This window comes from Dioscorea cayenensis, chromosome 10 (assembly GCF_009730915.1).
Source record: "Dioscorea cayenensis subsp. rotundata cultivar TDr96_F1 chromosome 10, TDr96_F1_v2_PseudoChromosome.rev07_lg8_w22 25.fasta, whole genome shotgun sequence".
NCBI classification, from domain to species: Eukaryota; Viridiplantae; Streptophyta; class Magnoliopsida; order Dioscoreales; family Dioscoreaceae; genus Dioscorea; species Dioscorea cayenensis.
The window spans coordinates 23144134-23158601 of record NC_052480.1 but is presented as its reverse complement, the minus strand read 5'-3'; the positions used below and the strand labels follow the sequence as shown (position 1 = coordinate 23158601).

Sequence of the window (14468 nt, the reverse complement as noted above, 5' to 3'; positions counted from 1 at the left end):
TTATGGCATTTATAGTGACAGAAAAACACCCTAACAATCAGCTCATGGACCATAGTGACTTCATGTAGAAAAGAATGTGTCCCTTGATTGAAAGCTTGAGATGCCATCATTTTCCCATGCAATTTATTTGTGAAAATGGTGACTTGATTGTGAACAACCGAACGTGGTGATTGCAAATCCACCTTTAAGGCGGAAAGTTAGAATATGAGTCCTCCTTTTGTTTGCAAAGTGAAAAGAAGATCACTGGCTTTTTAGTGCCACACGAAATGTGACTCCAATTATTTAGTTGACTGATTAGAGTAAAGTTCACTTTTTAAAAAGAACTAGCCTTTGGTATCAGGAATTGATCCACACTGTTATTCTCCTTGCAAACATAAATTAAAATTGGTTGTTTTACCCCCTTAGGATCAGAGTTTTGTTATTCTGCTAAGATTATTTGGCCATTGTGATCATACTAGAAAATAATTTGCTGAATTATTTGCTTGATGATTTGCCGATACGTCTTAGTGCTGTCTGAACATATTAAACACAACTCCACAATATATTTTTATTGAAAGATCATACATTTAGTTGAATTATTCAGCAAATACACATTCCTCTGAAACTTTGTGATGTGCTGCTTATGTTAAACAAGTTTTACTTCTCTCTCTATTAAACAGTGTAAACCTATGATTTAGATTTTTGCATTAGTTTCAAAGTAAGCTTCAGCCAAGCATCCATCAGGATCTTCATCTTTGCTTCCTCTTTAAAAGTTGAGGTCTTGCTTAAAAAGCCAAACCAAAAGCAGGACCAGATGGACCATTCTAATAGCATCATCTTTTACAGACCCCTTTCAAGCATCTCTCTGTACCTCTTGAAGGACTCCAATTTCTGCATCTTCATCTGCTTGTGAAACCTCTTTATAAACAAGTCAGCAACATTGTCAATCTCATCCTCCAGCCTGAAGTTTGAAGCATCTTCTTTGGAGTTACGAACAATATCGATCACTGATCCTGTTCCATTGTCAAGCCCATCATCATCTTCTTCATCCTCCAAGTCAAAGAGGGAGTGTCTCAAGTCAGGATACGAATCATCACCATCGCCATCACCATCTTCTTCTTCGTCTTCATCTCCCATTAACTCCAGGGCCTCAGTCCTGGTGTTGTTTGGTGGAGCTTCATTCTTTGCAGTATTGTACAACACTAGTGCCTTGTTGTACTCTTCAGCAGAGCCAGTGCCATTTTCTCCATCCTTCTCCTGAGCAATTAACGCGTGTATCTTGCGAGAGATTGCACTCATGAGGACCCTCTTGTTGCGAAGAAGGCCAAAGATGATGAGCCTGTTCTTCATAGCACTAGTTTTGCTCTTCACTGCCATAGACTTAGCTTTAACAACAGCTACAATGGCTGAGAACATTTCTTTCAGAAAAGTAGAAGCCTTGTTCTTCATCTTTGAAACTCTAGTATTGCCACTACTAATTAAGCTCAAGAAGGTTTATGAGGGAGTTGAGATGATGTATTTGCATGAAAGTAATCAGCTTGCAATAAGAAGCAGAGAAGTGGTTGTTTTGACATGGAGAGCTTCCAGTTGTGCTTGATGAGTATTTATAGCCATATGAACTTAATCAAAGAGTGGTGAAGGAAGAGTGGGCACTAAGGAAAATGCAACAAAAGCAAAAGCACAAAGCTATAGAAAAAGAAACTAAAGCAATAAAGCATTTGGAGGATTACACTTGTCTACTTAACAGTGGCTGACACGCTTTGTTTTCTTTGATTTCTTATAGCACAAGGGTGTACCAGACCTTCTTTTGCATTATGATTATTATTTTAGCATTGGTTGGTATGTAATGTAAAAGTTTAATTGAAAATATATAACTATGGGTTTAGATGGTTCAGAGAAACCAGTTATCCTGGTAAAGCAAGAGTTTCAATAATCTTTATGCATGTCACTGTACATTGTTTAATGTTCATGGGCTGTAAAGTTTAGATGCTCTTTCCTGCATTTCTTTCCCATTAAGTCTTTGAGGAGATCTTTAGAAATTTTCAAGTCCAATTATTTAATATTTAGCCTCTGATAATTTATATATGAATGAAGTTTAGCTTGCTTTAACTCAACCATGGTTGATTGCTGCGACTAACTACAGTTTAAGGAAAAAAAAACAGAAGATGTGTAATGATCTATCAGATGTACTGATGAGTGCTTTTTGTCTAAAAATATCTTAGAACAAACTAAAAACCATTTGATCATGCAGCATTGATGGTACACCAGAGATTTAGTTTTGTCTTCCAATCCTTTTTCTTTTCAGTTTAATTTTGTGGGACATCACTTATAAAGATTACAATTATCATATGGTTTGCATTATGAAAGGATATTGCTCTTCAGACTAAGCCATTTAGCCTTCAAAATCTAATATTAGCTAGTCTTTTTGTTATATTTAAGTTTTGCATTTTAAACCATTTTTATTTATCACGGAAGCTCTTATTGTGGGGGAAATCAACCTCATTAAGTATTCAAAACAAGCCTTTGGATTAACCAAAGCAAAAAAGGAGATATATATATATATATTTATATATAGAGTCAAATTCTTTTTAAACCTTAGTGATCATTAAAGTATCAATTTCTGAAACTTTAAAAAACTTTTCTGAAGATGCTTGTCTTGCCACCCAACTTGCCTAAAAATCTAAAGAAATTGGCATCTTGAAATCAATGTTCACGTGAACAATACAAGAACAAAACCAAAAGCAGCATATGAAGATAAAATCAAAACAAAGATTTAGTGATTTAACTTTACTGAATTTCCATGTGTTCAAACTTGCAACTCTTAATTTCCATATTCTTTTGTCACACCAACACTCATTCTCAATCTCATAAACCTTTACATATATATATATATATATACATCGACAAGGCAATGGCAATACTCATTATCAAATCTGAAACAACCCTTGCATGCAATGGACCTCCAATCATCACCTAATTATGCTAGAAAATTATGGAGTCATCTTCAGATAAGCATGAACATCATGAGGAAAAGGCTTATATCTAAGAGAAGGCTTATTTTGGACATAAGCCTCATGGTGAAGAAATGGAGACCAATGTTTCACCACCACAACCACCGCCGGAGCTGCGACAAGGTCACAGCCGGCTTCTGTCTGCATGAATATGAGTTCTCATGCAGCAACAGCCCTGCCATTCCTATCTTCTTCCCCAAAACAAATAGGAAACACAGTCACAGTCATAATTATTTGCCATGCAACATTGCAACTTCAAGTAGTCTCCAAGAAGAACCAGAGACACCATCAAAATTAGAGTGCATGAATGATTCATTAGAAGATGTGGATGCTGCCGCAGAGAAGTTCATTAACAAGTTTTATGAACAATTGAGAGCTCAATGCAGTGTTCAATTGTTAGAGTATCAAGAGTTGGAGTCTGATCAGGACATTATTCTAACATGATTTGGTGATTCATATATATGATTTTTTTTTTTTTAAATTAAATTTTGGGAAGATGTCTTTTTATGCTCTATCTATCAATAAATTCGGATTGATTTGAGAAGTTCTTGTTCTTAAATGCAGGAGGAACTATACAAATATATTGTAACAGTTTTTAATTATTTTAACAAAATGTAAGTGATAAAATGTAACAATAAATATAAATAAATTATTGGTCTGATATCTGTTTTTTTTTTTTTTCAGTTATTATGATCTATTTTCTCGCCATATTTAATATATGTCAGATGATTAATTTATTAGAAAAATCAAAATTATTGGTCAAATAGTCAACTTGTTGCAGTCTCTTTATTGAAAGTTAACAGAGGCTGGTCCCCCACTTAATGAGCACCATGTGCATTTAAGCACATCATGCGCATTTAAAAAAAAAAAAAGTTAAAATGTTTTTACCGTTTATGTGCGAAACATGAAAAAACATAAACATGTTACCGTTTTGCTTAATTGTGTAATTTTTTTAAAATTTATCTATTTAAATAATTATATATAATATTCTAAAAAAAGCCTCATCATGCAGTTGCAGAGTTAATCATAAAAAAAACAACAAAATGAGTAATATAAAAGCATTTTATAATTTCAGAGTTTTATATATTCAAGTTATCGAATAAACAAACGCATAGTCATGATTTATCAGAACAAGATTTGAGTGGTTATGTGAACTCAAATGTCAAGATTCTCTGCAGAAATACAAAGAAAATGTAATATTCTGAGTATTTGTTATTTATTATTTTTCAAAAAATTCAGAAATTGTAACAGATCCAATGAATTGTGGAATTTCTCTATCAAATAATTAACTAATTTAGTTATATTTTATTTTTAATAATAGTGGATGATTTTTCTGTTTTCACATGTTGAAAACGAACTATTTTAAAGACAAGGACTGTGATGAACAGGGGGATTAGCACTACACAACAATTTAATAAAATTTAATTATTAAATATATATACGTATTAATAATTTTATTGTTTTAATATTAAAAAAAATTTCGGCGAAGTAAAATTTTTAAGTATTTAGAAATTAATATATTATTATTATTTCAATTACACAAACCAACTGTGGATCTATATTAATTATTGTGGATATTAATTTACTGAATAAGAGTTTAAAGAGTTAATGAGAATCCATATCATGCTATAATCATTATGGAGTATAGTATGATGAAAAATAGTTTTAAAAAAATTAATAAGGTGATATGAACATCAAACAACTGAATGACTAAACTATTAGATACACTTAGCATATAGGGGTGTTCATTTCAGAGAAAATGTAAGAAGTTAGTTTGATTTTTCCCAATTTTTAGTATTTATTTGTATTGAAGTGGGAAAAAAGAAGTGATACTTTTTTATTTCTCAATGAAATGGATTTTGAAGTACGCTCACTCCTATATTCTTTTTACTAAAATGAGGAAAATTAGCAAATTTTAAAAAACTTATTTTTTTTTCACTTCTAAAATTTTTTTAACTAATAAAACTTCATTAAACACATAAATCATTTTATTTCATTCTCATGTTTTTTACTAATAAATATCAGAAATCTTATAATCCATTTGGATGGCATTACGTGGAACCATTGTTTATTCCAATGCACATCCACCCATGTTTGGGAGAGAGAGAGAGAGGGTAATGGATATGAAATACCCATTTTACCCTTCCCTATACATATATAATATTAATATTAAAGTAATTAATATGTAATAAATAGATAATACTGATATTAAATATATATTTATTTCAAATACAAGACACAAAATTATATAATTAATTAAAATAGAATAAACAATGATATTTAAATAATTAAAATAAATAATTTTAATTAAATAATATTTTAAATATTTAATTATAATAATTAGATCGAATTAACATAAATAATGATATTTAAATAATTAAAATAAATAGTTTTATTAATAATATTTCATGATATTATGTATAGAAAAATCTTATTAACTTAAATAATTAATTTTAATTAAATAATATTTTAAATATTTAATTATAATAATTAAATTGAATGATAATTACATAATTTAATACATAATTATAATGTCTATAGCTAATTTAAATATTAAAAATAAACCCATATATCATATATAAATATTATTTTTAGACTAAGGATATAATGGTAATCTTCTCATATATTTTTTTTTCTAAATTTTTACATTCCCCTCCAACCAAACAAAGTTTTTATTGCCATCCCCTCTCTTAAGTTTTCATTCCTATTTTTTTTATAAAGTTTTCATCCCCATTCCCATCCCCATTCCCATTCTGTCATTCAAACGTGTGTGTGTTTGGATGACAGAATAGGAATGATGATAAGAATGGGGGTAATGGGAAGGAGATAGGAATGAAAATAACAATTAAGAATTAATTAAATTAATTAATTATTTTATTAATACAAATAATTATTTTGTTAACTTAATTGATTAAGTTAATTAAATAATTAAGTTAATTAATTATTTTATTAATTCAATTAATCAATTATTTTATTAAATTAATTAACTTAATTGATTATTTAATTAATCAAGTTAACAATTAATTGTTTTATTAACTTAATTAATTAATTAAGTTAATTAATTATTTTATTAACTGAATTAATTAAGTTAACATAATTACTTATTTTATTAATTAATTTAATCAATTATTTTATTAACTGAATTAATTAAGTTAATTAATTATTTAATTAGTTAAATTAACACAATTAATTATTTTATTAACTTAATTAATTGAGCTAATTAAGTTAATTAATTATTTTATTAATTAAGTTAATACAATTAATTACTTAATTAATTTAATTAATTAATTTAATTTAATTAATTTGGGTAAAAATGTAAATTTAACGATTAGTAATGGGTATTTCCCCGAATGTGAAAAGAACGACATATTTTTTTATAAAAATAATAAATTTCCCCTACTTTCACTGATTATATATATAAAATAACATCTAAACAAAGGAAAAAGAATATGTAATCAATGATTTTTATCCCAAGTAAGTAAGTGCATCCGGAAGCATTGCAATTTTCCCACTTCCTGCTTCCCCACATGGTGCGGAAAGGATTGTCTGCTGTGAAGCAAGAAAAAAACCAAATCAAATCTCTGCAGAGATCTAATTCCAAGAAGCAGCACGTGATGCCTTGTCTGGTTTTGGTAATATAATAATAATAATAATAAATAACGAGGGGCAGGCACTGTGTGTGCAGTGGAGTCATTGGAGACTGGAGTGGGAGAGGCCAGTCGCAGCTCAGAGCAATGGCGAACCAGGTGCAGCACCCTTACGTCCCAAGAGACCTTCATCTTCCCGGCTATGTTCCTTGCTTCCTCTCCCAGTCGGAGATCGTCACGCCCTTCCTCGGCTCTTCCCTCCTTCTCGTTGTCCTCATCTGGTTCATCTCAGGTCTTTTCTCCTCCTTTTTTTTTTTAATTAATTCTTTGGAAAATTCTATATGCACTCCAAGTGTTTGTTGAAATTCCGCAACGAAAGAGAAAGTTCATTTGTGTTTGTTCCTGTGTGATTCGCTCTCAAAGTTGACAACTTTTTGCCTCTTGTGTTGGTTCTCAGGGAGATTTCACAAGATATCGAAGCTTGATCGATTGCTGATGTGCTGGTGGGCCTTCACTGGCCTCACTCACATGATTCTTGAAGGCTATTTTGCTTTCTCTCCCGAGTTTTACAAGGAAAAAACCTCTTTTTTCTTGGCTGAAGTCTGTATGTCTTTTCTTTTCCTTTCTCTAGTTTTTCTTTTGTACAGGTTGTGATCATTGTTGATAACATTATAAATGTGTGTTCTTGTAGGGAAAGAATACAGTAAAGGTGACTCTAGATATGCTGGGAGAGACTCAGCAGTGGTCACTGTTGAGGCTGTTACTGCTGTAATAGAAGGCCCTGCTTGTCTTCTCGTCATGTAAGTTTTTTACAGTAAACTGTTTTATTTTGCTTTCTGGGTCTCTGCTGCTTCTGAAATCAATGGCTTGTTGTTTATGTTCTACTCTTTTTATGTCAAAAAAGAAATGTGTAATTATGATTTGGATATGTAATGCAAATTCTGTTAGCCATACTTAATTCACCATTTACGAGTAGCATGCCAATAACCATCATCTTTGTTTCTTTGGAGGATCAGTAGTAACACACTCTATTGTGTTTATAAGCCTGAAGCTAGTATGTGTCTAAATTTTTTTCTCTATGTTTGTATGTTAATAACATGCAATTGAATAGCATATGGATTTGGGGCAGTATAATTCTTCTTTAGAACTACTTACCTAAGCAATTAGCATTGCGGAGTATTTGCCACGCAGACATTTTCCTTTGTAGTTTCAGTAGCAACATACTCTATTCTGATTTTAAGTCCGAGCTCATGTGTGTGTGTGGGCATGCCTAACTTGTTGTATATTCATCTTCCTTTGAAGTTTGTGTGTGTCCGTGTTGTGGGCATGCTCAACTTGTATGATTGTCTTCCTTTCTCTCAAGTTTCAGTGGCAGCATGGTCTACTGTGTTTTTAAGTCTGTACTCGTGTATTTATGTATGTCTGCATGCATGTTCAACCTGTTTGTATATGGTCATCTTCCTTCTTTGAAGTTTCAGTAGCAACACACTATACTGTGTTTATAACTCCGAGCTTATGTCCTTATGCATGTGCAGCTTGTCTATGTACTTAACTATGGGGATTCCCCTCTAAGGTTGTACTGAACTTTTATGGATTTATTTACATCTTTCTGGTGAATCTTATTTGGTGTCCTTCTACTTTTTCAAAACTAAAAATAGTTTTAAAGAGTTTTAACCAAATATTAACAGAGTCATGCTTATTCATCTGCTTCACCAGCACATTTTATCTACCTATACAAGAATTTCATCTTTGTTCTTATTAGTTATTGTAAGTTTGTAACCAATGAATGTCAGATATGCCATTGCGAGGAAAAAGGCTTACAGCTACACCCTTCAGCTTGCAATTTGTCTCGGCCAGCTCTACGGATGCTTGGTTTATTTCATTACTGCATTCCTAGAGGGCGACAATTTCTCCACAAGCCCCTTCTATTACTGGGTCTATTACATCGGCGCTAACTGCTGGTGGGTTCTTATACCATCTCTCATTGCAATCAGGAGCTGGAAGAAGATAAATGCAGCGTTTCAATCTGAGAGAAAAACCAAGACTCGGTGAGGCCGCATTCACTCGCCGGAAAGGTTGTACAAGCCTAAATTATCACAATAAGAGTCTGTTTTTCTGAACATTTATCAATGGCTTTTGTACAAACCAAGATGAGCATGTCTTTTTGTTTTTACTTTGTCAATTAGAATTATGACTTTTGAAACATAATTTAGTACTAATTCTGGCTGGTTGTGCAACAATTGGTTACAATTTGAGCTATGGTGTATGTTTTCAGAGTTGTTTGTTATTATTTTTAATTTTCTTATCATGTTTAATTTTCTAGTTGTGTATTATCAATTTCAGGGAGGTATGCCCGCAATTTACCAGTCTTATAATGATATTTATGTAATTGGCTTTTCTTTTCTTAATATTTGAAATATTTTGAGATGCTCCAACTCCACTTTTTTATGTTAAAATAAAACATTAAATCAAATGAAATATTGATGGTTTTTTTCCCCTTGTATCCTCATTCCTCTATTCAATATTTAATAAAAACTCTTTATAAATAAAATAACCCTCTTGTCAGTCTTCTCTTACTATTAAGATAATATTTTTAAATTATTATCTATTTTTTTTATTGATTTATAAATTATAATTGTAGTTATAGTAAACATCAAAATATCATCTTTATATTTATTAATAATTATAAATTAAAAATATTTTAAAAATAGAAAATGATTAAAAAAAATCCTTAAATAATAAGATTATTTTTGGTCTTTTTTTTAATGAAAAAATATAATATAAGGGTTTTTTTTAATAAGAAATCCATTATTAATTAATTGAAAATTTTATAGAAACAAAATAAATTAGATTTAATTGAATCTCAAAGTCCAGGCGGGACTTTTCGATTTCAAATAGACCTGGCAGCCAATGGCATTCTTAGAAATCTCTTCGCGCTCGTTCCCTCTTCCGCCAATGGAATCCGAAACCCTAGCTCTCGATCTAGACGACAATGGCTTCCCCATCGACTCCCTCTCTTCGGAAGAGGAACCCGTCGATCGCGATTCAGAAAAGGTGGAAGAACGAGGCCTGGTGATTCCCAGTGCGGTGCAGAACACGGGCAGCTTCGCTTTGGATTTCTACGCAGGTGGCACGGATTGGTCGTGCTTGATTTCGAAGGAAAAATGCAGTGGAAACAAGGGCCTCGTGCAGAAGAACCTCTTCCAGGCGTGGGGGATCGAAAAGCCATCATTGATTCCTTCAAGGTCGAGCATTTCATTTTCTCCGCCTAGGAAGAGGCATTGCTCGAAAAGGATCGCTGAGGATCGGAGTGGAACCGAGCGGCCCCGAATTTGCCCATTTTATAAGAAAATCCCAGGTGTGAGCTTCTCTCGTGCCCTCATGACTCTGTTTGGATCGTTTCTTGTTTACTTTTACGTTTATTTTTTGGGTAGATTTTCATGAAGAATGGTAGCTGAATCACGGAGTAGCTACTTGTTGCTTATATACTGCAAATCAAATTTTCAGCTCTTATGGCCACTCTTTTATCATGAAGTAGAAATTGTAGTTCCTTCAATTTACTCTTTGATACATTTGAGGGAAGATTCACGGATTTATAATTAGGTTAAAACTTCTATCTTTATGATATGAATACTTATCCAATTTGGTGATGCAAAGACCAGTCTAAATATTTTCCCATCCGTGATATCATGAATGGTCAAGTTATGATGAATTTGGGAACATATCTTATTAGATGAATTATTGTGTTTTGTCCTTGATTGCATATCGTCCTCAGGAGGGTTATTAAATTTGTGAATGTGCCACCTCTATGCTTGCTGCGTAATTGCAATTTACTCATGCCTCCTGCCATTAGATTTATTGTCATATCCACAGCCGTTTGAGAATCAAAGGGAAAAATTTAAAATAACCATCTTGATGTGTGAATTCCACTAAATAATAGCAAGTTGAATACCTTGTTCAATTGCTAATCCTATTTTGTTTATGATGAAATGAAATTAATGTTGTTGCCAACTAATTCATGCTCTGATAAGTGTATAGATGTCTATGTTGTACAAGCTCACTATAGGTTCGTGACTTTTTCTCAATGATCCACACTAGTCATCCGGATTCGGTCATGAGGAAATGTTGCATATATATATATTATTGTTGTAGTTTTAGTGTTTAAATATAATTGCTTTAAATAAATGGGAAAGGGTAATTAATTCTCACAATAGGGACTTATGTGATGTGCCCCAATTCTTGTTTTGTGTCTTGTGAGGGATGCTTGTGATTGCAATATTCACATGAGTATGCAACTGTCTTGGAGGTTTATATATGCATTTAATCCTTCCAACTTTGCTGTATGCATTGCATTTCAAAATTATGCCTTTTGTTTTTTTTAATCCCTGAGCATGCAGGTACATCCTTTGCGGTAGATGCTTTCCGGTATGGACTGATTCAAGGATGCTCAGGATATTTTCTTACGCACTTTCACTATGACCACTATGGCGGGTTGAGCAAAAGATGGTCGCATGGTCCTATCTATTGCAGTCCACTCACAGCTCGCTTGGTGAAAATGTGTCTCTCGGTAAATCCACTGTAAGCCAATCCTGTAGTTGCACTTGTTCTGCATAAATTTCTTCTTGCTCATAGTCTATGTACCTTTCAAGACATAATATGTTTAATACAAGAATTGTTGATATGAATTCATCACCAGTTTCATCTGTCCTTTGGAACTTGACACTGAGCACTTAATTGATGGGGTGAAAGTAACAATGTTGGAGGCGAATCATTGCCCTGGTGCAGCTCTGGTTCATTTTCGCCTAAAGGATGGACGATGTTATCTGCACACCGGTGATTTCCGGGCTTGTAAAATGATGCAGTCATATGCTCTTCTTACCTCTCAGCGGATTAATGTGCTTTACCTGGATACAACTTATTGCAATCCCAAGTATAGGTAAGAATTTGACCATCGAAGGTGTGATCCTGTGTTTTTATTCATCAGTACCACTACCCGTTATTTGCTTATTTCAGATTTCCCCCCAAAGAAGATGTTGTCAATTTTGTTGTGCGGACAACGCGTAAATATTTAGAGAAGCAGCCAAAAACCCTTGTTGTTGTTGGATCTTACAGTATAGGGAAGGAGCATGTCTATGTCACAATTTCACAAGCTTTAGGGGTATGACTTAAAAATGTTCTTAACTTATTTTATTAACGACATCATTTAATACTGACATTCTTTCAAGGAATGTTTGTTACTCATGTGCCTTTCAAGCTTGTGTTTAAGTCAGTCTTACAACAGTGGGTTGTCTTTGCAAGGTATTATAAAGGAAAGCCATGCATAAATGTTATAATTACTCTTCTTGTTGACGGTTTTGTCATGGGATGACATAACATATGTTGACATTTTTTTTTTTTTAAAAAAAGCAGTTTAATTTAAGAAAAATTTGGAATATTCTAAACACTTGAAAGTTTTAGGGTAGAAAGAATTTTTAATTGGATTGTAATAGTTAGAGTTTATTTACTTGAGTCATTTGCTTAATTAGAATTTTATTTTATAATTTTTTATTTTTATAAAAAAATTAAGTGGGGTTATTTTAATTTTTTTTCTGTAAATTTTTTGGTGGAATGCTTTTTATTTGGAATTAATTCGCCACATACAATCTAGACTTGATCTAGCGTAAAATAGTGACAAGTCTTGGAGGAAATTGATATTCTTTTATTCGTCAATTGCTGCATTACTCTTTATTATGGGTCTCGCTTTATATTATTGATTGTTTTGTAGGTCCAGATATACACAGATCCTTCAAGGAGACGGATTCTGCAATCATTTGGTTGGCCTCAACTTTGTGGGCAGCTTTGCTCATCTGGTCAGACATCTCCGCTCCATGTTCTTCCTCTTTCAGTGTTACGACCTGAGGTTTAGACCTTTCCCTCATTATTCTATTTTTACTATTCTTTTTCATGTGATTTTGATGGTTAACAATTTTTAGTTTGCACATCTTAGAGCTTGAAGGAGTACTTGAAGAAATATTCTCCACAATTCACAGCAGTTCTAGCATTTCGTCCAACAGGTTTTTTTCATCTATTTTATTATTTTTCAATATCTTGTTCACAGGGTAATATTCTCTCTTCTAATATTTAGGGTGGACATATTCGGAGGCCACTGGAAACCATTTGGATCTAATTAAACCCACCTCCAAAGGCAACATCACTATATACGGTATGCTCCAACTTTTCCAATTGCTGAGAGTTGATTTTGTCAGCTAGATTTTCTGGATATGTTCGAATCAAGTTTTTTTCCCATGTTTCGATATGTCCAAGTAACACATAAAGGTCACGAAACACTCTGGAGATACTTATGAAAATCATATGGTTCATTTTTTTAAAGATGTATTTGATTGATGCCGGAACAATTTGATACTTAACACATTGTTATTAATCTTGGACTGTTGCTTGTCAATTTGCTGACAAATCTCAATCAACTATTGCTTTTGACTTATATTGAAGGTAGCATTCAGCAATAGTTAGGTTTCTTGTGCAAACCTTTCATAATCTTTGTTAACCACACATCAAGGAAAACTCTGTAGCCTATAGTAGAAGTGAAAAAATAATAACAAAATTGACCAAAATATCTTGCCAACCATCCTTCAACTAGTAACAACCAAAGGCTACTGATGCTCCCAAATGTAAATAACCTAACCAAGGAGACAAAACTGAAGAATAAGTGCTTACAGGAGATGGATCATCACTCCAAACATGCCATTGCATTTAAAGTCCAGCATCAAAGAAGCTCAAGGCAATCCAACATACAACTCCAAACGGCCGATATGAGATTACCGCCAAAGAAAGACACAAACTTAGGAACATCAAACTCTTGAATAGACTAGTTTCAGGAACATATATTTCCCTCTTTGAGAGAAAACCCTTCAAAACAAGATTTCTCAGTAATCATTCTGTAAGAGTTCATCTACAATGCCTAGAAAGCATGAACTACTAAAGCATATTAACACTTAATGAACTTTGCTTAGCAACAGATGTAAGGATCACTGCAATTATGGCCTTGAATATTCTGTCCTGCAACTTTTGAAGTTAACCATTTGTTTTGTTTGATATTGCACCTTAGCCTTGCAAGTTGTGCTTTTTCATGATCCAGATCATGAAATTAACTTTTTGCTCAACACTTCATGTTGGTTTTTTGGTGCATTGACTATTATGTGATTTGGATGTTTATTAACTTGATTTGCTCGAGTATTTTACAGGTGTTCCCTACAGTGAGCACTCAAATTATGAAGAGCTCAGAGAATTTGTGAAGGTATGATCCATACCCATAGTATTATTTTCATGTGTTGATTTATTTTGACATTACTTTCTTCTTGATGTCATTAGTTCCTGAGACCAGAGAGGATTATTCCCACAGTTAATGTGGGCAATGCCGCAAACCGGGATAAGATGCAATCTTACTTTCAAGAATGGCTGAAAACATAATATGTTTACTCTTGAGATGCCTACCATTTTTCAAGCAGTGCAAGTACTTATTATTTTCAGATTGTCCAAGAAATTCTGAAGCACCAAAGAGTAAACTGTTGGTCATTTATTCTGAGGTCAAAATCAAGAGCTTCTTAGAAGATTTTTTTAATTACTCATGCCAGAGCCAAAAACTACTTGTTAAGGCCTTGCTCGTGCCTTCTGCAGTATGTGACGTCATTGGATAATTTTTATCTATGATTAGCAGATTTTTCATAAATGGGTGAAGAAGATGACATTATTGATGATGCATTAATTACTTTAATGTCGAGCTTTTATTGAGGGAAAAGAACAGAAGATGCTTTCTTTTTTCAAGTTTCCTGCATCACCCTTCATTCATGTAACTATACCTCAAATTGCAGTGCATTTGAATTCATGGCAATGT

At 32.8% G+C, this 14468-nt stretch overlaps 4 protein-coding genes across 4 annotated transcripts; 3 read left to right on the top strand and 1 right to left on the bottom strand.

The window, feature by feature from the left end:
• Positions 1–520: 520 nt before the first annotated feature.
• Positions 521–1887, bottom strand: LOC120270444 (nonsense-mediated mRNA decay protein 2). The gene has a single exon (XM_039277448.1). It carries the CDS (start codon positions 1426–1428, stop codon positions 820–822), a length of 609 nt encoding a protein of 202 aa, XP_039133382.1. The 5' UTR covers positions 1429–1887; the 3' UTR covers positions 521–819.
• Positions 1888–2922: 1035 nt separating this feature from the next.
• Positions 2923–3434, top strand: LOC120270396. The gene has a single exon (XM_039277389.1). The coding sequence runs from the start codon at positions 2934–2936 to the stop codon at positions 3432–3434; it is 501 nt and encodes a 166-aa protein (XP_039133323.1). The 5' UTR covers positions 2923–2933.
• Positions 3435–6588: 3154 nt separating this feature from the next.
• On the top strand, positions 6589–8814 carry LOC120270020 (probable 3-beta-hydroxysteroid-Delta(8),Delta(7)-isomerase). The gene is made up of 4 exons (XM_039277028.1): positions 6589–6869; positions 7035–7181; positions 7269–7377; positions 8371–8814. The coding sequence occupies exons 1-4, from the start codon at positions 6725–6727 to the stop codon at positions 8627–8629; spliced, it is 660 nt and encodes a 219-aa protein (XP_039132962.1). The 5' UTR covers positions 6589–6724; the 3' UTR covers positions 8630–8814.
• Positions 8815–9494: 680 nt separating this feature from the next.
• On the top strand, positions 9495–14459 carry LOC120270046 (DNA cross-link repair protein SNM1). The gene is made up of 9 exons (XM_039277048.1): positions 9495–9935; positions 10975–11155; positions 11274–11513; positions 11591–11735; positions 12342–12476; positions 12564–12630; positions 12702–12779; positions 13819–13871; positions 13946–14459. Exons 1-9 carry the CDS (start codon positions 9533–9535, stop codon positions 14042–14044), a joined length of 1401 nt encoding a protein of 466 aa, XP_039132982.1. The 5' UTR covers positions 9495–9532; the 3' UTR covers positions 14045–14459.
• Positions 14460–14468: the final 9 nt, after the last annotated feature.